Source organism: Rhinopithecus roxellana, chromosome 15, assembly GCF_007565055.1.
Source record: "Rhinopithecus roxellana isolate Shanxi Qingling chromosome 15, ASM756505v1, whole genome shotgun sequence".
NCBI lineage: Eukaryota > Metazoa > Chordata > Mammalia > Primates > Cercopithecidae > Rhinopithecus > Rhinopithecus roxellana.
The window spans coordinates 97,486,914-97,508,789 of NC_044563.1; the positions used below are offsets into that span (position 1 = coordinate 97,486,914).

The following is a 21,876-nucleotide window of genomic DNA, read 5'->3' on the forward strand; positions in this document are numbered from 1 at the left end:
GCCCTCAGAACTGTGAGAAAAAAATGTCTGTTGTTAAAGCCACCCAGTCTGTGATATGTTGCTGTGGTAGCCTGGCTGACTAATAGAGACCTCATTTCACAGGTAAGGAAGCAAGCTTTTGCCCACGCTCACACAGCTTCTGAAGGTCTGCCTGATGCCAAAGCCAGGCTAGTTCTACTGAACCCACCATCCACTGCCAGCCCCTGCCCACCAGACTCACGGCCTCTAGTAGGAAATAATCAAATCTTTTTATTTACAAGTGATTTACAGTTAGAAAACTCAGGCAAGGGTATGGGCAGGGTCGGAGTGTGGGATGGCACTTGGGCTCTGGCAGGTCACTTGTCTGCACGGACGAAGGAGGCGAAGACGCTGTCCTTCCGGCTGAGCAGCTTCTCTGGCTTATCAAACTCAAGGATGGCGCCCCGCTTCAGGACGATCACCAGGTCTGCGCTCAGGATGGTGTGCACTCGATGCTGGGCAGGGCAGGAGGGGACGGGTCAGGATGGTGGGAACACCTCCTGCGGTGGGAGCCACAGCAGAGGGTGGCCCTCCTGTAGCTTGGAGGAGGAGGATGAGGAATGTGGCCATAATGTCCTGTCTCTGTGGGGACTGCACTTTCCTGGGGTGGATGTGACTAAAAGCCCTCCATCGATTAATACCACCCTTTTCTCCTCTCCAAGACCCAACTCTACCCCACCTCCAGGCTTCAAGGCTCAGAGACCCTCCACAACCCCTCCCCCACTTCTTATGGAGAAGTAACCCCAGCCTAACATACAAGGCCTTGGGACAGGGGCAGACCTTGGAACCTGGAGAAGGAGAGGGGAGGTCTGAGGGAAGTACAGGGGCAAAACTCCCCGCCCCAAATCCTGCAACCCAGGCACCCTGCATGTCCTCCAGACCCCTTGCCCTGAACTGCCTGCTTCAGGGTCCTTTCTTGATTACTGGGACCAGGCAAGCCCAGGAACAGTGCACTGATGATAGGCACAAGAGGCCAGTCCTGTCCCTGGGTGTCCCTCTGCACCCCATCAATGGGCCCCTTACCGCGATGGTGACTACGGTGCGGTCTGCGAAGGCTGTCATCACCACCTTTTGGAGGATGTTTTCCTGCCAAGTGGGGGCAACAGCTGTTGGCTCACCTGCCCAGTGGATGGGGTCTGGCCTGGCTTGGGGGATGTGGAGTCCAGGTTTGTGGTTCAGCTCCCATCTCATCCTGATCCTAATCCCACCCCCACCCCACAGGACTGAACAGGTTCCCAGCACTCAGGGACTGGACTCAGCCTGTTGGGGACTCAGCTGTGTGTGTATGTGTGTGTGTATGTAGGTTGTGGTTGTGGCTGTGTGTGCTGTTGTGATAGGTGACAGTGTGAAGTCTGTGTGGGTCTGTGGGCAGCTTATGTTTGTGTTTGCGTAGTGTTTTTGTGTGTGCGTGTGTGTGTGTGTAACATTCCCTAAGGCTAGACAGAGTGAGGGTCCCCCAGCTCTTTTCACTTTCTGTGACACATAGAATTTGATGTTAAAGGCAACTTGAGCCTCAGGGCTACTTTGTGCAAATCTCTGCCTAGCATCCCACTAAACCCTCTCTAAGGCCACCGTCCCATGGAGGTGCCCAGGACCAACCGTGGCCATGTCAATGGAAGCTGTGGCCTCGTCCATGATGAAGATGCTGGTCTTCCTCACGAAGGCCCGAGCCAGGCAGAACAGCTGCCTCTGTCCCTGGCTGAAATTCTCCCCACCTTCTGTGATGATGGCATCTGAAAACAGCCCGGGGAGAGGAAGTAGGACTGAGTTAATCTTGTGCTGTGAGTGGAGCAGATGGGATGGCTTGGGGGGGCTGTTGGAAAATGTGTGTATGAGGGCAAATAGGTGGGTGTGTGTCTGAGAGCACAGGCGTGTGCAGGGCTGGTGTACCTGACACAACAATGTGGAGGCCATCTGCAGGGACTGCAACGAGAAGGGCACCCCTGGAGATGTGTGCTGCTGTGGCCCTGGGCAGTTCTGGGAGAGGGCGTGGGCACTGAGTAGTGCACTGAGTGTGTATGTAGTGTGGGCCTTGGTAGGGTGATTCACTGAAACCAAGGCTTAGCCACCCCCAATGCTCCAGGAGCTGCAGCAAATATACCAAGGCTTTGCCAATCACCAGTGGACTTGATGAGCGACCTGTGTCTATGATTGCCCAGTCCCTCTTCTCCTCCCCTAAGGCAGAACTGGGCAGGCAGGTAGATGGGGCAGGGCAGGGCTGAAGATGCCCCTGTGGCATGGGGAACTTGCAATCTCTGTCTCACAAGGGTCCCTGACTCTACCCACTGTACCCTGCAGGAGGAGCCAGACCCTGAACTGACCAGTTGTGTGACCTGGGGCAAGACACCTGACCTCTTTGGGCCCTTGAATAGTGAGAAGTAGGTCTAAATGGTCCTGCTGGGCTTCAGACTCCAAACTTGGGGCAAACCTGAGACACGGGCTTCTGTCTCCCTTCCTTACAGGGTCCTTGAGTGCCCAACCAACCTGGCTACACAGCCAGGAGTAGTTACCAAGGCCTCCTGGCAGGGCCTTCACCACCAGCTTCAGCTGGGCAATTTCCAGGGCCTCCCACAGCGTGCTGTCTGAGCACTTCCTCTCCGGGTCCAGGTTAAATCTGGAAGTGGCACAGAAAGCCCCAGTAGGGAGGGAGCAGGGTCCTGCCTGCATCCCCAGGAGGCAGAGGGCAGTGAGTGAGAGTGGACTGAGTTGGAGGTCTGGCTGGGAGAAACACCGAGGTGGTGGCAGTAGGTAGAGGACAGCATCTTAGATCCATGGGTGGGGGATCCCCTTCCAGAGCCTGCCTGGGCCTGATGGGATAGAGAAGGGCATGAGCAGGAAACGCCTCTGGGATCCTGGTCTCCCCCAGCCCCCTCCTCTTTGTGCTTCAGATCTGATGGAACTAAGCTGGCCTGGGCTGGGTGGGCCTGAAGGGTGGTGGGGCTCACCGGATGGTGCCGCTGAAGAGGACCGGGTCCTGCAGGATGATGGAGAGGCGTGAGCGCAGGGTGTGCAGCGGCAGTTTGGCGATGTCAATGCCATCAATGATGATGCGCCCTGTATGGGTCCCAATGAGGGTGCAGGGGAAGGTGGTGACTGCTGGGCCTCCTGTCATGTCTGACCATGTGCCAGGGCTGAGGCCTCATCTGGTGGCTGTGGGTACACATGGGGTGCCCGCCTTACAACTCACCTTCGAACGTGTCCACCATGCGGAAGAAGGCAAGAGAGAAGGAGGACTTCCCACTGCCTGTGCGGCCGCAGATCCCAATCTGGAAAGAGAAGCAGGCACCGCCGCTGGGGGTCTGGGGCTGCTGGGAGTAGCCTCTAGTGCTAGCTCTGGGTGTGTGTGCAGGTGTGGGAGGTCACAGGGTTTCTTTTTGTCCTGGTTTTCTGACCAGCTTTTCTTTGGACACCACAGGTTCGGGTTTGTTTCCTGCAGTGGGTCCAGAGAGGGCTCACACAGGGACCGGCACGCAAGCACGGGCATGGATGTCCATTTGCCTGGGCCTTGGTGTGTGTCTGGGTGTGCCGGGTACTTGGCTGCAGGAGAGCTGGGGTCACTGGTGTGTGTCTATGGGTGTGAGTGTGGCAGGAGGACACAGGCGCAGCTGAGAGTGGTATGCAGGGATGCGTCTGTGTGCACTGCCATACCCTGGAGCCACCTCTGATCCCATGGCTTCCTGGCCCTTGGGTACCAACATAAATTACAATATGGAGACAGAGATAGTGACAGAGATGGATGAGAGAGGCAGGGACAGAGGTACATCCCAAGGTCAGAGAATGACATGGACGGTCACAGCAAAGTGAGACAGAGACAGAGGGGGAAAGGAGAGGAGAGCTGGGCCAGGGCCATAGGCAGGGGCTCTCCCCCAGTACAAGGGCGGCCTCACTGTCTGCCCCCAGGTCTCTGCCCTGAAGCTCAGGGGCAGTGCCCTAGGGAAAGCTCCTGACCAGTCACAGAGAGGGAGGCCTTGACAAAGACCGTGCGAGCCGGGGGAGTCCAAAGTGTTGTCTCCTTGGTGGATGAGTGAGGAGACAAGGTCTGAGGGCAACACTGGGGGAAGGGAATAGAGGGAGAGGAAAGATGGGCCCCCACAGGCCCAGGGCAGGAGACTGTGATGTTTGAATAGTGAGAGGCCTTGGCCCTGGAAGACCATGAGGTGACTGCGAAGCCATCCAGCTCGTGCATGCCCCATCCCCTGTTCACGCCTGTCCTGCAGCATTGGGTTGGGCCTGCGCTCTGACCTTCTGTCCCGGGGAGATGAGGGCGTTGACGTGCTTCAGCACTGGCTTCAGGGAGCTGTCGTAGCGCACGCTCAGGTTCTGGATCTGGATCTTCCCTTGGTCTGGCCAGTTCTTTGGGATCAGCGATGGTGCTGGGGGCCAGGCTGGGCTCAGCCACCAGGCGTGGGCCACAGCTAGCATCCAAAAGTGCCACCCCATCCCCAGGCTCTCTTGTGGTCCCCAACCCAGACACACTCCTCCTTGGGCTCTTCCCTACCCCTCTCCCTGAGCCCCTCACCCAGGAGCCCCTCGTAGCTCTCTGCCTCAGTTTTCAGGAGCCCATGGATGCGCTTCACGGCACCCAGCTGGAGCTCCATGTCTGCCAGGTTCCTCACCATCCAGTTGAGGTAGTTGGAAACCTATGGGGAGCAAGCCAGTGGCACATACTCTGTGGTCACTTAGTTCTGTTCTCAGCCACCAGGATGGCTCTTCTTAAGGCTGGAGAGGGGCCAGGGCCCCAGATTCCTTTTGCTGCCATCAGCTGCCTGCTCAGAGCAGCACTCCCTGGAGGCATGGGGAGAGTCAGTCATGTGGCTCCCCACCCTCCACCTGTCTGGGGCCTGGGGCTGGCCGGTCAGCCTTCCTGCCCACTGTCCCTCTGGCATCAGATGCAAATGAGCTTGGGGTAAGGCCTGGGGGTGTCTCATGTCTCCAGTGGGGAAGATGCTCCAGGAGTGCTGGCGTCTGATCCCTCCTCTGCCCTAGCCCACTGCCGCTCACCATTAGGGCATAGGTGAGGCCCAGGCCCACCAGGCCAGCAGAGAGCTCCCGGTGCAGGGAGTTGGAGATGGAGGTCACAGCCGCGATGAGCACCACACATGCACCGATGTACTCCTGCGGAGGGAGAGGAGCTGGCCTGGGCATTTGGGGGTTGGAGCCACAGGCCCCTGTTCCACCTCACTCCCTTTTGGAGCAGAGAGCAGCTCAGCAAGACCTCTGCCCCAACCCTGCAACTCACGCACACATCATCAGACACACACAAGGGCTGCAAAGACTGGAGCCCCAGGAGCCAACATGTCCCACAAGTTCATGCTCCCCCACCCCCCAGCCCCTGCACACCCTTTAACACGCACGCCTCAGCTGGCCCACAAACACACACAATGTGGGTGTCATATGACCCACTGCAGCTACACACTCACAATTATTCTAGCCACTGGCACACACCTCAGATACACAAGCCTCCAGGCAGTGATATGGGGAAAAGGAGCACAGGCTAGACACTAGGAGGACCACCAGGGCTGGAGGAAGCAGAAAGGCTTGCTGTCCACACGATCTGGTATCCTATCCTCTCTTTCATTCGCAGGTCCCTGTGTGCTCTTGCTCTGGCCCCACCCTGCTATCAGAAGCCCTCTGCAGGGGCCAGGGTAGGGGGGAATAGCACTTGCCATTCGGACTTCCAGCCATCTGTTGGCAGCGGTGAGGAAGAGGGAAGCAATGTTGTTGGAGTCTGTGTATTCAAGAAGCTTCTGCTGGAACCGGGCCTCGTACCTGGAGGGAGAATGAGAAATTCCTAAGGGAACAGTGTTGGTCCACATAGCTCCTAGGAGTCTCCCTACCTGCAGAGGGAGACACCAGGGCCTCTCCAGTCCCCAGACATGCCACCGTGGCCACTTCATCCCCTCTGGAATGCCCACCCTGCACTTTTCTGCTTATTCAAACCTGATCAGAGTCCCTACCTCCTCCAAACTCTTGTTTTCACCCCAAGACCCATTTTCTTTAGGTCTTTCCCGTTATAATAAGGAGCACCTCCCTTTAACCGGTTTCTCACCCAGGAATCACCTGGATTCACATTCAGCCCCTTGGCAAGTCCTCTTATGTCTATCTCCGAAAGAGTCCTTGCCTCCCTCCCCCTCTATCCTGCTTCCCGCCCACCATAAACTCTCACCTGGACTACTGCATGAGCTTCCTGAATACGTCTACCTGCTGTCTCCCTACAGTTCACGCTCCACACAGTGGCTGGCTTAATCTATGTAAATCGCAAACCGTGTCCTCTCCCCACTGCTTAGAATATTAATGACCTCCGACCAGACGCGGTGGCTCACCCCTGTAATCCCAGCCCTTTGGAAGGCTGAGGCAGGCAGATCACCTGAGGTCAAGAGTTCAAGACCAGCCTGGCCAACATGGTGAAACTCTGTATCTAGTAATAACACAAAAATTAGCTGAGTATGGTGGTGCACACCTGTAATCCCAGCTACTTGGGAGGCTGAGGTAGGATAATCGCTTGAACCCGGGAGGTGGAGGTTGCAGTGAGCCGAGATCACCCCACTGCACTCCAGCCTGGGTGACAGAATGAGACTCTGCCTCAAAAAAAAAAAAAAAAAAAAAATAAAAAAAATTAATGACCTCCCACTGCTTATAGGATGAAGAACCCCTTCCTGCCAACCTAATTCCTGCCACAAACACCCCACACACTATGCTGCACCCAGTCAGCCTTTTAAAAGCTCTGTAACAATACTAAAGTCTTCCCTACCCCAGGGCCTTTGCATTCACTATTCCCTTTGCCTGGAAGGCGTTCACCCTTGCTCTTCATAAGGCTGGCTCAACTCAAGCTTCAGGCCTTACCTTAAATGCTGCCTCCTCAGAGAGGCTCTTCCTGGCCACTACCTTACTATAAAGTAGGTTTCCTCTATTATTCTCTGCAACCTGTTTGCTCCACAATATCTGTTGTACATGCATTTCTCTAGCTGTTTATAATCATCTCCCTCAATAGACTGCAAATTCCATGAAGATGGAGGCCATGTCTATTTGATTCACCAATGTATCCCAGCGCCTGGCACTATCAATAAATATTTGTTGGATGAATGCATGGCACTTCCCCGACCCTCTGAAATAGATGAAATCTCTCTGTACAGGGAACTCTGGAGGCTTCTTTCTCATCCTTGGGTCCTCATCATGTTTTCCCTGAGTTGCTGTGCATGGACCTGCCTCCTCCCTCTGACCAGCCTGGGCTGCGGTCATCACTCTCCTTGGCCGCTTCCCTCAGACCTTGCTGACATAGGAGATGCAGGAGCACTTGTTTGATGATGGAGGAAGGAATGAAAGAAAAACTGTCTCATCATCGTTGGTTTGATAGGACCAAACTTAGGGGACACAAAGACACCCAAGACGTATCTTACTGGGCATTTGCTTTTCACTCCTGGAAGGTGTTTGTTCAGCTTTGATTGTCTCTGGGTGGAGAGAGGGCATGTGTCTGAGGGGAGTGAAGGGAGGCTCTGAGGTGGGAGAGAGCATTGCTCCTGCATACCTCCAGGGCGGAGATGTGTGGGAGGGTGACGTGTCTGAGGCGAGTGTGAAACCATGCCTGAAGGGTTCGAGTAAGTGCGCGTTGAAGATGTGTGTGCATCAGGGCACGTGCACGTTATAGGAGTGTGAGGCACTCAACGTATGTGGGTCTCGGGACTGTGTGAGTTGAGGGTCGGCAAGTATGAAATGGGAGCTTCTGCCACAGGCGTGTGACAGTGTGTCTGAGGACTGGAAAAGACCCCAGCCTTGCAGCCATGTTAACCCAGGTTGGAGCCTGAATGTCACAACTTCCTGGCTGTGTGTCAGGATTGAGACTCAGTTTTCTCATGAATAAAATGGGGAAGTGAAAGTTCCTATATGAATGAAAATAACCTCCGAGCCCACCCCTGAGCACAGTGCTGGGCACTCTTGAAACTCTTTTGGGAAAAAATGAGGTCTCTTAGGAAAGCCCAGAAGGTCAGGCAAACCTGAGTTCCAAGCTCAGCGCCAGCCCCCGCAGTCTGTGTGACCTTGGATTGATTACCCAGCTTCTCTGGGTTTCTGCATTTGGAGAATGTGGTGACTCGTACCTATGTTATGCAGTTCTTGTGAGGATTAAATGTAATAACGTGCATACAACACTTAGCACGGTGCCTGGCACGCAGTAAGTGGGCAATCAATAAATGGTAATAGCTCTCAACAGGCTGCTGGGTTAAAGCCAATGCATTAAACGTGCACAGGGTTGACTAAAAAGCCTTTCATTCAAATTTAAAAATCATTCACCGTGTCAGTAGGGTGTGGAAGACCTCACTGGGTAGCAGTGGCTCTGGCTGACCACAGGTTTGGCCTGATAGGAGGCTGCTTACAGGAAGCTGGGATCTGCATACAAGGGGATCTGGCCCACTTTAGAAGAGACACCATCTCTCTATCCCAGGGCCCTCTGAGACACCAATTTAGAGAGGAAAATCATCAAAACTTAGAGCAAAGGCTAGGCTCAGTAATGTCGAGGGACCTGGAAGTGAAGGAATGGGAGAAGTTCAGGCTTGAGAAGAGGAGACTGGGAGGAGACTATAGAGTCATAATCCAGTCCCCAGGGAGCTTCTTTGTGGAAGACACAGCATGGTCTTGTCCAGGGGCAAGGGATGTCCAGGGAGCAGTGCCAAGGCCAGGGCAGAGCTTTGTTCTGCTCTTCTTTACCTAGACAAGATCCCTAAGAGGTGGCTTTCCACTGGCCCTAGGTGCTTCAGGGAGTGGGCAGAGGGGCCTGGGTACCTCTCCAGGGCTGAAGCTGGACTTCAGGGGTTGGGGGAGGAGATGTAAGCCTCTCTGGGCTCTTGGCTGGTCCTTGTGCCCTAGGGTTACTCCTGGACACAGGGCTTGATGTCTCATGGTTACTGTCACACTTTGTGCAGCTGTGCAACCCTAAAAATAACCTATTATCACTCTCTGGGTGAAGATGAGAAAAGAGCCCAACTATGTGTGTCAGGGGTCTCTGGCCTGCCTCACTGAAAGACAGATGCCCCAGGAGATCAGACAGACCCTTGGGGAGTGGGGAACAACAGCTTCCTCCACTTGCCAGGCAGCCTCAGATGCTCCTGTCCACCTCAACATCACCACTCAGGATAGCGAGAGGATGGTAGGGGCACTGAAGTTTTCAGGAATTCCTCCAGCCTGGTGAACTCCTGCCCGTCCTTTGAGTCCTAGTTCTGATGACACCTCCTCTACAAAAACCTTCCCTGACTGTCTCTCTTCTATGCTCCCACAGCCCTTGAATCCGCTTTTTTCAGAGTACTTGTCACATGGGTTTATCCTGGCCTGCCCAAAGTCTGGGCTGTAAATGCCTGCAGGGCAGTGGCTCATTTGACTCATCTTTTTAGTGCTTGGCATGGGGCTTTGCACATGGTTGGGGCTCAGTAAATGTTTGTTGCATGAGCAAATACGTTCAAGTCTGGGCTTTGTGGTACCTTACACAGAAAGGGTAGAGAACATCTCTGCGCCTCAGTTTCCTTATCTGTGCAGTGGAAATGACCATTCTCAGCACCGAGGGTTGCAGTGCAGAATGAGTGGGATTGGCTTGTACAGTATTGAACATAGTGTTTTGCACACAGGAGCTCCTTAATAAAAGAAGGGCTCATGGTGGCCTGTACCTAAGGCCCTTTCCAGTATTGATACATGAAGACTTGTCCGAGCTTTGTTTCTTTTCATGCTCTGCCTCATAGAGGCCCTGGGCTTGTCTACAGAGCTGGAATTTTCCTCTCTAGAACATTCAGTGGGAGCCCACCTGGCCTGTCCCTGCTGGTGGATATCCCTAGGGCCTTGGGGCCTGAGGTGGCTTGAGAGAGACGTGTCCTTGGCCTTCCTAAGTGGAGCCCTGAGAATCAAATCTCATGGCCTGTGCCCCTGGCCCCACCCCTGTTCCACTCCTACCTTGGGGGAATGTGGACTTGTACCTGAAGGCCCGGATGGTGGTGAGCCCTTCCACGGTTTCAGCAAAGTGTGAGAGCAGTGGAAGCTGGGTGGTGTCATCCAGCTGCTGCAGGTCCCTATGGTGGGGAACAGAGTGGAATAGTTAAGAGGGCAGGCTCAGGACTCAGACTGGACATGAAGCCTAGCTCCACCTGCTACTGCTGTGTGGATGAACGGCCTCACCTCTCCAGGCCTCAGCTTCTTACCCGTGAAGGGGGAAGACAGTGACTCCAGCCCATCAAGCTGTTGTGAGCACTGAATGAGATCATTTGTGTACAATGCTTACACACAACCTGAAGTGGGGCATAGTTACTGCTTTCCTGAGTATTGTCCACCCCAGGTGGCCATCTGTCCCTGTACTTCTGTGCACAGCCTCAAGCTGAGCTAAGGCTGGGCAGGCAGTGTTAGTTCCATTTTACAGGTGAACAAGCTGAACCTTGAGACAGCTGGCCAAAGGAACAGAAGACCAAACTCAAAGCATTCAACCCCATCTTCCACTTACCCCATCAAGGAGCTCTTTAGACCCTGGCCAGTGATATGATGAAATGATAGGTTTCATCTTGGGGTAAGGCTAGAGGTTTCCATAGCAGCAAAATTGCCTCCTGCTCCCCAAAGCTGCACTTTGACAAGCACATCAGTGACAGGGAGGCCAATTTGGGATGCAGGAAGTTGATTTCCCTGATAAACCGTCTCCAGGGTCAGAGTGGGTGCCAGAGAGACCGGGCTATTTCTCTGGCAGAAGAAATGAACTTTGTAGAACAGCTTGTGCAGCACTTTGAAAGCCACTGTAATTTTATGAGTGTCAACAAGCTATGTTGCTCGTGTGGGTGTCGGGCCATTCTGGATCATCCAAGCAAAAAGCCATTTATACAAATGTTGATCCTTTGGGACAGGTAATTGTGGCCAAAATGCATCTAAATTTTATTATTTATTATTGCTTATAAGTATCTCGACTCTAGTTTCTAGCCAACTGTGTGCCCTTGGGAAAGGTACTTAACCTTTCTGACCACAACCTGCAGTCAGAAGTATATTTTATCTCACAAGTCAGTACTCACACACCTACATGACCAAAACAAAGGTTTCATGAGACAAAGTTTGCTGTTACTCTATGAATACAGTCTGAGGTTTTCTGTTCTATTTCATTTTTTAAAAAATGCTGGTTGTGATCCATGATACTGATTTCATGACCCACTGATGGATTGTAATTGGCAGTTTGAGAAACACTGGCCTAGAGGTTCTTTAATTTTTTTTCCCACAATTCTTTGAATCTATGACTTTAGCAGAATCACTCTCAGAAAGAACTCCCTAGAGAACATTCTTAGAAAATTTTGATGAGGAAAGACGTGTGAATGGATCCAAAGCTCATGAGGGCAAATGTGATCCATGAGAATGGCTGTGAGAGGCTCCCTCAAGTCAAGGCTTACAGCTACACTCTGGACTCACATGCGCTGGGAGATGTTATCGTAACAGTGCTTCAATCAGGTGCCCTCCGATTTCATGCACTGGCAATCAGCCTGACCACTAGAATGATGCAACCCTCCTGGGAAGCACATTGGCAAAATGAATGAAGGGCATAAAATGTGCATTTATCATGACCTAGCAATTCCAGTCCTGACTATATCTCCCAAGGAAATAATTCAGATGTCAACCTCAGTGTGTGAGTGTGTTGGCAGACTATTATACTAGGGTAGTGGAATAAAATGTGGATATTTCTATTTCCTTCATTTCTGTTTTTTTGCTTTTATTTTTTGGAGGGAACATGACCCTACTACTTTTATAACGATGAGTCTAGCAAACTGCACATTGCAAAGCACCTCCCACCCATCACCCCTGAGGCCATCACCTGGACGCCACCCGGAAGTACTTCTGGATGAAGTAGCACACGATGGCCAGGGGCAAGAGGGCCACGAGGAACACAGGTGTGACATAGGAGATGACGGCCAGGGCTGAGACACAGAGCAGGGTGGAGCGGCTCAGGCACTCCAGCGTGGATGGGATGTGCTGAGGGAGACAAGGGGGAGAGAGTGAGGTGAGTTTTGGTATTAACTGTGTTTAGAGTGCTACCGGCCGCCATGTTTCGCTCTCACTTTATTTTTTGATCCTTTATTTTTCTGAGACCGAGTCTCACTGTTGCCCAGACTAGATGTAGCAGCATAATCTCAGCTCACTGCAGCCTCTGCCTCTCGGGTTCAAATGATTCTCCTGCCTCAGCTTCCCAAGTAGTTGGGATTACAGGCGCCTGCCAACACACCTGACTAATATTTTTGTATTTTTAGTACAGAAGGGATTTCATCATGTTGGCCAGGCTGGTCTTGAACACCTGGCCTCAAGTGATCCGCCTGCCTCCGCCTACCAAAGTGTTGGGGTTACAGGAGTGAGGCACTGAGCCCGGACTTGCTCTCACTTTATTATAGGCACACATCTTATCTTTCCAGCTACAAGGTAGACTCCCTGAGGCAGGAATCAAGATTTTGTTTTCACACCATCTAGTACGATGGTAAATAAAGAACACAGGCTGAATCAAAAATGAATATTCTCCATACAGTCAGGGACCTTGGTTCAGAATACGTTGGAACTTTACTAGAGAGAGCCAGTGGGATCTCTGGTGGAAGATAAAGGGATCTGGTTTCCCTCAGCCTTATTATGAGGCTCCCACCGGGGAGGCCCCAGCCCCGAGGCAGCATTATAATCAGATCAGGGACACTGGCTTCCTCCCGGAGGGCTGTGATCACCTGATCTGGGGAACCCAGCCTCAGACAGGAGAAGCCCCCAGGGGTCCAGGGTGTCTCTGGACAGGCAGAAAGTGTGGCACCGTCCTCTGTACCTGGTCGATGGTGTTACAGTCGGATGAAAATCTGTTCAGGATGCTCCCAAGGGGCGTGGTCTCAAAAAACCTAAGAGGCAGTCAGAGGAAGAGTTACTCATTTGTCCATTGATTTACTTCCTGTTTACTGAATGAGATAGTTACTTATTTCATGTAAGTGTCTTTGGAGTCATTCATGGGTCTGGCGTCCTCTGCCAATTTGTAGACATCTGGCCTGTATCCCCGTGAATTCCTGCAGCTGCCCAAAGGGGCGCTGGCCTTTCATTAGCCTCTCAGGTTCTCAAGCCCATCTGACCACTGCCGCCTTTCTCAGCTGTAGGCTCGGCCTGATTCAGCAGCTGTCCTCCTGGGACACAGAGTCCTCTCCAGAGGGACAACCTGCCAAGGGGAACAGGGCCCTGGGGACAGCCTGCTGGCTGGCTGACCCAGAGTCAGCCCAACCCCAACCACGGAGTTTCAGAATTACAGAGCTGGGGCAAACAGAGTCAATAAACTCGGTGGCCATATCTGTGGGCCACGAAAAACTCATGAGGCTGGAAAGTGAAAAGTGCAGTTAGACAGTGAGGTCTAGCCTTGACAAGGGGCCAGAAAACCTGTTGGCCTGTTGTGTTTTTAAACCAAGTTGGCCAACCAATTGGGCAGTGACAACTTTAAACCTCTTTGACATCAAGTGGACTTTGAGATTTTTATCCATCCCATTACAGGAAATTATTAATAGAACAGCTACCTGTTCCCCCGGTGTCAAAACCTGAGGCTGGCTGAGGGAGAGAGAGGGAGGGGAGGGGAGGGAGCTGAACTCATGGGTGGGGATGGGCAAATTACACCTGCTTGGGGAGGAGAAACCAATCTTTACCTGGACGTGCAGACGCTCTCTTTAAAGGGCCATGGTGACAATTAGATGAGCTAACCACACATAATGCCTATCACAGTATCTGGCTGAGTAAATGCCAGTTTCTCCCTGCTTCTTGCACAAGGAGGGCACTTTTACATACACTGTCTCCTTGAGTCACCTCCACAAGCTTGTGACAGAGGTTGTATATCCCCATTTTATAGATGGGAAGACTAAGGCTCAGAGAACGGTGACTTGCTCACAGCCTCAGCCTGGCCAGGGGAGAGGGGTACCTCATAGGGGCTAGGATGATCCGGTTCAGCAGGCTGCGGTGCAGCCTCTTGGCCACCTTCAGCCCTGTCCACTCCACAGTGACAGACGTGACGAGGCACAGCACGATGCCCAGGCTGCAGAGCACCGTGAACACCATGGCGTAGACAGTCTGGTCGAGGGAGCACTCCTTCACAGGCAGAGAGTGAGCTGGGGTTCTGGGGTGCCCATGGGCTCAGCCCTTCCCCCACCCCCACTCCCAGCCTCTGCCATGGGCCACCGGTCACACCTGGCTGAGGGAGCAGTTCCTGGCTGCAGGGGTCAGGGTCAGGGCGCTGTCGGTCCACTTGGCCAGCCAGTAGTCAATGGCCACCAGGACCATGTGCTTGAGCAGCTGTGAGAAGACCAGCAGCGACAGCAGCAGGATGCCAGCAGAGGACAGGTACTTTGCGCAGGCTCGCCATGGGATCTCGGCACGCTGGTGCAGCACAGACGACAAGTTGTCGTCCTCATCGCTCTCAGCTGCCTCCTCTGCAGGCCGCAAGAACCCACTCTGTGGCTACACATTTCCATCCCTCTGAGGGTGAATCAGGGGGCATTTTATCCCCACTTACAGAGGGGACAACGGAGGCACACAGAGGGAAGCCACTTAATCAAAGGCACACTACTGCACCACACCCAGAACCCCAAACCTTAGCCTCTCTGTGGCTGATCAGACCTCAGGCCATAATTTCACTCCCAGTCCCATCGCCTGTACCTTCCTCCTCTTCCTCATCCTGCAGAAGGCCATCCCTCGAGGACATGGTACGAGATAGACCCTGGGGTGGCTCTGTGGCTTTTCTCTCTGTGACAGTCTCCTATAAGACAGATGTGGCCTGGCCAATGTCTTCAGGGTATATGGTTGGTGGGGGAAGGGGAAGTTAAGGGATAACTACCCTAGTGATGACCAATGTCAGGTTTCCACATTGTCCCTGCCTGAGGGAGGAGCAGACAGACACACATTCATCTTGCCAGGATTTAGTCCTTCCCCTTCATGAGATAATAGCACCCCCATATCCCTGTGGGGAACCACTCTTCCCCTATTTTTAGTCTCTGTGATTCAGGTGGGTCTGGCTCCCAAAGTGGGCACATGACCCAGGACAGGCCAATCCTCATATTCCACATCCCTGGCCACAGTGATTTGTTCAGGGGGTGGGCACATGAGCAAATTGGACAAATGAGACTCAGCCCTGGAACTTTTGCTGAACTATGGTGAAAGAGGCGCTTTTTTTCTGGCAGAGTTGTTGAGCTGGGAGAATGTAAACCTAAGACTGCTGCTGGCCCTCACTGATACCATGAGAATGGAGCCAATTTGAGGGCAGCAGAGCCAAGAGGTGGGAGAAACAGATTTCTGATGACACTGACGACCTGACTCCAGCACACTTAAAGCTATGACACACCTGGACTTTTTTATTTCATGGATCAAAAAATCCTTAACTCCCTCTTGTTTTCTTTGCTTAGTTTTCTTTGCCAGTTTGAGTTAATTTTCTGAAACTTTGCAACTAAATAGTATCTGACTATCTCAGGATAAGGCAAAGATGCCCACCTGATTCTGCCCTGGGTACCTGGCACAGGTACTGTCTCTTCTCTGGAAGGAGCAAGTTCATGCCCAGCTCCCACATCTGCCCTTTAGGGGGCTTCCTGGGGCAGTAAGGACAGGAAGACCTTTATGAGTTCCGGTTCTAGCAGAACCTTCGCATCCAGGGGTGGCTGCTTGGCCACCCCTGGATATACCCACCTTCTCCAGCTCTTGGTCCTGCCGGTTCATGAGGGTCTTCCAGTGCTCAAAGAGCTGGCACTCAGACCTCTGGAAGTCCTTGAGGGTACCCTCCCTCTGGATGGTGCCATCCTTCATGGCAATGATCTGGAAAGGCAGAAACAAACCTAGTTTGGGGGCTGGCTGGGGAGGAATGGTGGTCACATCCCTTAAATGTGGAGTCTGAGATGGAGGTGGACACATCCCTTTCCTCACTACAAATGGCCTCCAGCTCATCCACTGCAAGTGGGCTGGTATTGATAACCTAGACCCACCAACATACTCCTAGGACCTAGAGTTCGGTACATCTGAGGGGCAATTCTCAATGGCTGGGTTTGCAGAGCAAATTAGTGCATCCTGCTCAGGCAGGCTTATTACCCACAAGGACTCCACGCATGGCAGCAGCTGTCATATGCTATGTGGGCTCATTGTATACTACCCTTAGCTCCTCTTGACGGGGGGTCTGGCAGCCTCCATCAGGGCTTAGCAAAGCACCTGCCGGTCTAAGTGTGTGTGGCCATGCCTCTTTGGAATCAATAAATCTTTTTTTTTTTTTTTTTTTTTTTTAGACAGGGTCTCACTCTGTTGCCCAGGCTGGGGTGCAGTGACACCATCTCAGCTCACTGCAATCTCTGCTTCCTGGCTCAAGCCATCCTCCTGCCTCAGCTTCCTGAGTAGCTGGGACCACAGGTGCACGCCACCATACCCGGCTAATTTTTTGATTTTTTTTTTTTTTTTTTTTTTTTGTAGGGACAGGGTTTTACCATGTTACGCCAAGCTGATCTTGAATTCCTGGGCTCAAGCATTCCACCCACCTTGGCCTCACAAGGTGCTGGAATTACAGGCATGAGCCACCGCACCCGGCTCAATAAAACTTTTTATTTGGAACACTCGATGACACCATCACGTAGACCTGCCATTAATTCAGACCCCCACCCCTGCTGCCCTCACCCCCTCCCACCCTATGCTGGGATTCAAGGGGCTCGAGAGTCCTGGTCACTGATTCCTCAAGGAACCTAGCACTTCTGTGTTCCTCAGGATTGTCCTGAACTACAAGGTATTGCCAGGGTCACTATAGAAACTCAGAAACAAACCTTCTGTATCTGTATATATATTTAAATCTTTGGGTCTTTGGGTCTTTTCTTTGGGTCTTTTTTCTTTGGGTGATTTTGGTTCTTTTTTATACTGGAAGGGTCTCGTTATACGTGGAAGGAAGATTTATCTTGGGGAAAATGAGCAGAGCCATTCGGCACAGGCCTGAAGCTCAGAGAGGGCCTCAATTTTGGCTAACGTTCAGAGGAAAATTTATATAGGTGTAGGCAGGACCTAGATTTCAAAAGTCACATGATCTCCCTCTTAAAAATTAAATGCTTTCTAATAAATCAAAAAGTAATTATTTTCTACCTACTGATGAGTATGGGAATTTAGTTAATGAGGAGTTTTATAACATTGGACTCTATTGATAATATTGAAGTTTCTTTCTTTCTTTCTTTTTCTTCTTTCTTTCTTTCTTTCTTTTTTTTGTTTTCAAGTTTTCAGAGACAAGGTCTCGCTCCGTCGCTCAGGCTGGAGTGGAGTGCAGTGGCGTAATCATGGTTCACCGCAGCCTTAAACTCCTGGGCTCAAGTGAACCTCTTGCCTTGGCCTCCCAAAGTGCTGGATACAGGTGTGAGCCACTGCGCCCAGCCTGAAGTTTCTATTACTACTGCTATTGTTTGGTTCCATATTTCCCATATGATTCCCAGGGTGGTGCATCCATCCACCCCGGGAAGGTCATAGGGTGGGAAGATGGCTTTTCCGTCCAAATGGGCACTCCCAGTGGCCGGGGGGATGGGTCATCAAAAGGGCAGGAATCAGAAGGTGAGAAGTGAGCACGTGATTATTCCTGAGACTTCTTGGTGCCAGCCTTGAGTGTACCGTGGGGGCCCAGGCCAGGATGGGGAGTGCCTGTGGGTCTGGGTGACACCAAACCCCTGGCCTGTACAGGGTCTCCCTGAGATGCCCAGCATGCATAAAGTCATCCAGTGCTGGTCTCTTATGCTTTGTGGCCCTCAGCAATTGCTACCAAGACAACTGATTGGTTCCTGCCAAGATGCTTGACAGCCTCCCCTGCCCTGCCCCCTGTAGCCTGACCCCCTTGTTCCCCCTCACCCAGTCTGCATGGGGCAGGTAGTGTAGCTTGTGGGTCACTAGGACCACTGTCCTCTTGTCGTCCCGGAGAAGCTCAAGGATGCCGGCCTGCATCAAGTGGTCACTCAGATGGATATCCAGAGCTGAGAAGGGGTCATCCTGGGCAGAAGGGAGAGAAGGAGAGTAGAGGGTAGGGACAGGTATGGCGGGGAGGGGTGACAATGAGTATAAAATCCATTAGAGTTCTATCAACTTTGGTCTAGGGACTGAAGTTAGTTAGCTGTGTGGCTTTGGACAACTCACCCAACTTCTCTGGGCCTTGGTTACCTCATCTTAAAATGGGGCAGTTGTCAGCTATCACTCTCAAACGGATCTAATCACTTCACTTCCTGACTCCTGGACCTTCAACAGCTCCCCATCATCTCTAAAGTCAAACCCTGTGGGCTGGTGTTCCAAGTGCTTTATAACCTCTCACTTTCCCTTCTAGACTCGTGTGCCATCTGTGCTTTCTCGGCACTCTGCATTCCAGGTTCCCAGGAAGCCTGCCGTCTGGGCCCTCTCCTGAGCTGCTCCTCTGCCTGGAGCACTGTTCTGCTTTTTGTCCGCCTTGTGAACGCCTACCCATCCTTCGCTCACCTAAGTACCAGCTCCTCCGTGTCCTGTCCTGACCCCCATGCCTGCCCTTCCTTCCTCTCTCTTCCCGTGACACTGGCGCGAAGCCAGATCTGATCGTTGTTTGTCCATTGCTGACTATGGCACTCCCAAGAACTGAGACTTCTTGTGCTTGTGGCTGGCACAGAGTAGACGCTTCATCAACATTTGCTGAAATAAAATGTCCGCCTCATTTTTCTCTAGCAGGGTTGTTTAAATCTCATAAGAGATCGCGAATATGAATGCTTCGTAAAATGTTGTGCATGTGTCAGATGGTAACAGACACTAAGAATCTTCCCACTGTGAAGTGTCTTTAGTAAAGGAGTACTTGTGCGTGTGGCGTAGGGAGAGGGGAGGAAATAAAGCTGGAATCAGAGACTTGGGCTTCCTTCTTCCAACTCCCTATGCAAATGGCCTCCCTCTTTCCTTCCGTTTAATCAGCTTTCCCTTTGAGGCTCTCCTCCAGGAAGCCCTCCCTGATTACTCCAGCCCTCACAGTTGATTCCCTGGACAAGTCCCCCTCATAGTTCACGCCGCACAGTTTGGTTTTGAACTGGGCTGGACCTCTTGAACTGGGTGAGCTCTGTCTCTCTTATCAGATTCTAAATCTTCGAGGCCAAGGACTGGGTCTTAGAATTCTTCAGTGTCAGTCAAGAAACCTGACACAATAGAGCTTGACACGAAGTAGCGTAAAGATAGCGAATAAGTTTTATCTCATGTTTGATAGCTAGTGGTTACCTGGAGTGCTGTGGTGAGAAGGATGAGTTAAGGTCTATGGGAAATAATGCTGTGAACAATTAGCAAAGTCTGTCCTGGGCATAAGATGGGAAGTGGCAGCACACATTCCGTGTATTAGCCATTCTTATAGTTGGGCTGCATAAGTGTTGAGGGATTGGGCTGTCCCACAGACAGGCCGCCTGTAACTACAGCTTGCCTCTCCTCATTGGCTACTGCAGAGCTCAATCTGAAGTCTGCAATGGGTCATTCATGCTATCCTTGCCTGCCTCAGTTTCCCTATCACTAGGATAATTAGGCAATATATCTGGCAGGAGGGGTTTACTCCTGGAGAGGGAGATTTTTGGATAATGGTGCGGTTGGGGGGAGGTGGAGGTGGGCAGTTAGGCCTAGGAGGCAGCCAGAGACCAGGACCCCAAGGGAACTGCCAGCTGGTACACTCACCAAGAAGACGACGTTGGCATGCTGGTAGAGGGCTCGGGCCACACTGATTCGCTGGCGCTGACCACCAGACAGGTTGATGCCCTGTCACCAAAGAGGAGGAACAGATCATGCCCTCAGCCATTCAGGGGACACTGTCCTGGCCCCTACTGGACTGTGAGCTCTTTGGGACGGAGGCCTGGCTCTATCCACATCTTTGCCCGCTTCTCGCCTTGCAGAGAGAAGGAACTTGCGTGTTTACTGAATTCAATTGGAAAAGGGGAACATGAGCCCCAAGTCTTTAAAGCTTCATCCTGTAGGTGCTAGGGACCATCTGACCAATGCAAACAAAGACAGAGGCAGTAGGGATTTAAATCACACAAAGGGAGGACAGTCACAGGAGAATTCTATTCCTCTAAGCTTGTGGAGGGGACCCCATCCGGAGGATGAACAGGAACAATACCACCCAGGCTGAGCACAGTGCTGCGTGGGCTCTCAGTATATACCTGGGGCACAAATGAAGAAGATACCAGCCTGGGAGGGTGCTAAGCTGACCTTGCCCTCCAAGCAGTACTGAAAACCTGTCAAAGGACATCATCAAGGACATCATGTTTGACCTCACTGCAGGCAACTCTTCAGCCTTCAACGTCTCCTATTTCCTAGTTACCCACTCTCCCGAGTAGTGTCTCAGGGCATGATAGGCTGGGGGTCCTGGCTTTGAAAAAGCCCCTCAGAGGCTGCTACTAACCCGTTCCCCAATCTGGGTCTGGTCTCCATGGGGCAGGATGTCGATGTCTGGCTGCAGAGAGCAGGCCTCAATGACCATCTTGTACCTGGCATGGGTAGAGGCAGGGGATGCACCTGGTCAGCCTGGTCAGAGTTGGCCTGAGCACTTGCAGAGGGTCATTAGTCTCTGGGTAGCTGTGCCCAGGGTAAGCAATGGCTTTAATGGGCCTCCCGCTTGGGTGCAAGCAAACACCATGTGAGCTTGAAAAGAGCTGAGGTCAGCACTTCACACAGCGTTTGGGCAGGTTAAATACTAGAAGGATGGAATTGGTTGGGAGCAAACATGCAGAGTAAGTGATGAAAAGGCACTCATGGTCTCTATGCAGTGGGAAAAGCTGCAGCCGGAGCCCATGCTTGGGGCACTGCTAGGGAAAATCACTGCTGGTTGATTTAGGCAGTAATGATGATGGCTAGTCAAATATTTGCCCAGATTGTTCCTCTCATACTTCCCCAGCAAGCCCTTGGCCTGGGCAGGTGCCAGCCAGAGTTCATGGAGGCATCAGAGTATCTTGGTGAAAAACATGTATTTAGGTGTTAGGCAGCTTTGGATTTGAGACCCATCTTGGTCACTTACTGGCTGGGTGGCCTTGGGTAAGTTACCTAACCTTTCTGAGACTTGGTTCTTCATCTGTAGAGTGGGAATAATAATAGTACCTACCTACTGAGGTTGTTGTAAGCATGAGAGGAAATTCCATGTACAAAGAGCTCGGCACTGGGCCTGGTATGTGATAAGAGCTCAATCGATGCTAGCCCTAACTATTATCATTGGAGGGAAAATAGTGCAGAAGCCAGGCGAATGGAGACTCACAGAGAGAGCTGGCTAGCCCTCCCACCAGCTAGAGAAAAGGCAGCAGGCCTCTCTCCCTTCCCTCCACACCTGCCCTCTTCCCTCCGGGAGCTGGATTGCCCCGATGCTCAGGCACACCTGGCCCCTCTCCAGGTGCACCATATGGAGAGGCTGGAGTGCAGATAAGCGCCTGGTGAGTGAGATGGCTGGGTGTGGGTGATCGATGGAGGGGCCCGGAACTGGGGTAGGCTGGCCAGAGACAGTTCCTCCCTTCCCCCATCCTGCCTCCCTCCAACAGGCTTTTACCGTTGTTTGTTGAAGGGACTCTCAAAGATGATGTTCTCCTCCACAGTGGCATTTAGCAGCCATGGTTTCTGAGAAGCATAGGCCACAGGGCCTCTCTTCCTGGAAGAAGCAGGGTGGGAGTAGGGGTGCGGGAGGCATTCTCAGGGTCTTGTTCTCAGAGGTAGTTGTCAAGCTGATTACTCAAACGGGGGCAAGGGGATGGGGAGGTGCAGCTGGTAGAAATCTGCTTAGCGTGGCCTCCGGTGGCCTTGCCTTTCCCCAGGCAGGTTTGAGAGGTCTGGGTCTCAGCTGGCTGGGGCAGCAGGACCTCATCCCCTCCCTGCCCTACACCCAGCCTGCCCCAGCCCTGCACTCTG

General features: G+C 52.4%; 1 protein-coding gene across 7 annotated transcripts in view; it reads right to left on the minus strand.

Moving 5' to 3' along the window:
- Nucleotides 1-229: 229 nt before the first annotated feature.
- The window catches only part of ABCC8 (ATP binding cassette subfamily C member 8), an 84,647-nt gene continuing 63,000 nt past the window's right edge, over nt 230-21,876 (minus strand). For all 7 annotated transcript variants that reach the window (XM_030917812.1, XM_030917818.1, XM_030917817.1 and 4 more), the window contains exons 19-39: nt 21,521-21,619; nt 20,390-20,474; nt 19,666-19,746; nt 17,857-17,994; nt 15,688-15,813; nt 14,668-14,767; nt 14,200-14,441; nt 13,934-14,100; nt 12,812-12,881; nt 11,831-11,988; nt 9,972-10,064; nt 5,685-5,787; nt 5,020-5,133; nt 4,538-4,658; nt 4,261-4,391; nt 3,206-3,284; nt 2,964-3,072; nt 2,529-2,632; nt 1,618-1,751; nt 1,042-1,104; nt 230-473 (exon numbers count right to left, since the gene is read on the minus strand). In XM_030917812.1, the coding sequence (XP_030773672.1) occupies nt 336-473; nt 1,042-1,104; nt 1,618-1,751; nt 2,529-2,632; nt 2,964-3,072; nt 3,206-3,284; nt 4,261-4,391; nt 4,538-4,658; nt 5,020-5,133; nt 5,685-5,787; nt 9,972-10,064; nt 11,831-11,988; nt 12,812-12,881; nt 13,934-14,100; nt 14,200-14,441; nt 14,668-14,767; nt 15,688-15,813; nt 17,857-17,994; nt 19,666-19,746; nt 20,390-20,474; nt 21,521-21,619 (2,455 nt within the window). In that variant the 3' untranslated portion in view covers nt 230-335. The remainder of the gene's footprint in view (nt 474-1,041; nt 1,105-1,617; nt 1,752-2,528; nt 2,633-2,963; nt 3,073-3,205; nt 3,285-4,260; nt 4,392-4,537; nt 4,659-5,019; nt 5,134-5,684; nt 5,788-9,971; nt 10,065-11,830; nt 11,989-12,811; nt 12,882-13,933; nt 14,101-14,199; nt 14,442-14,667; nt 14,768-15,687; nt 15,814-17,856; nt 17,995-19,665; nt 19,747-20,389; nt 20,475-21,520; nt 21,620-21,876) is intronic.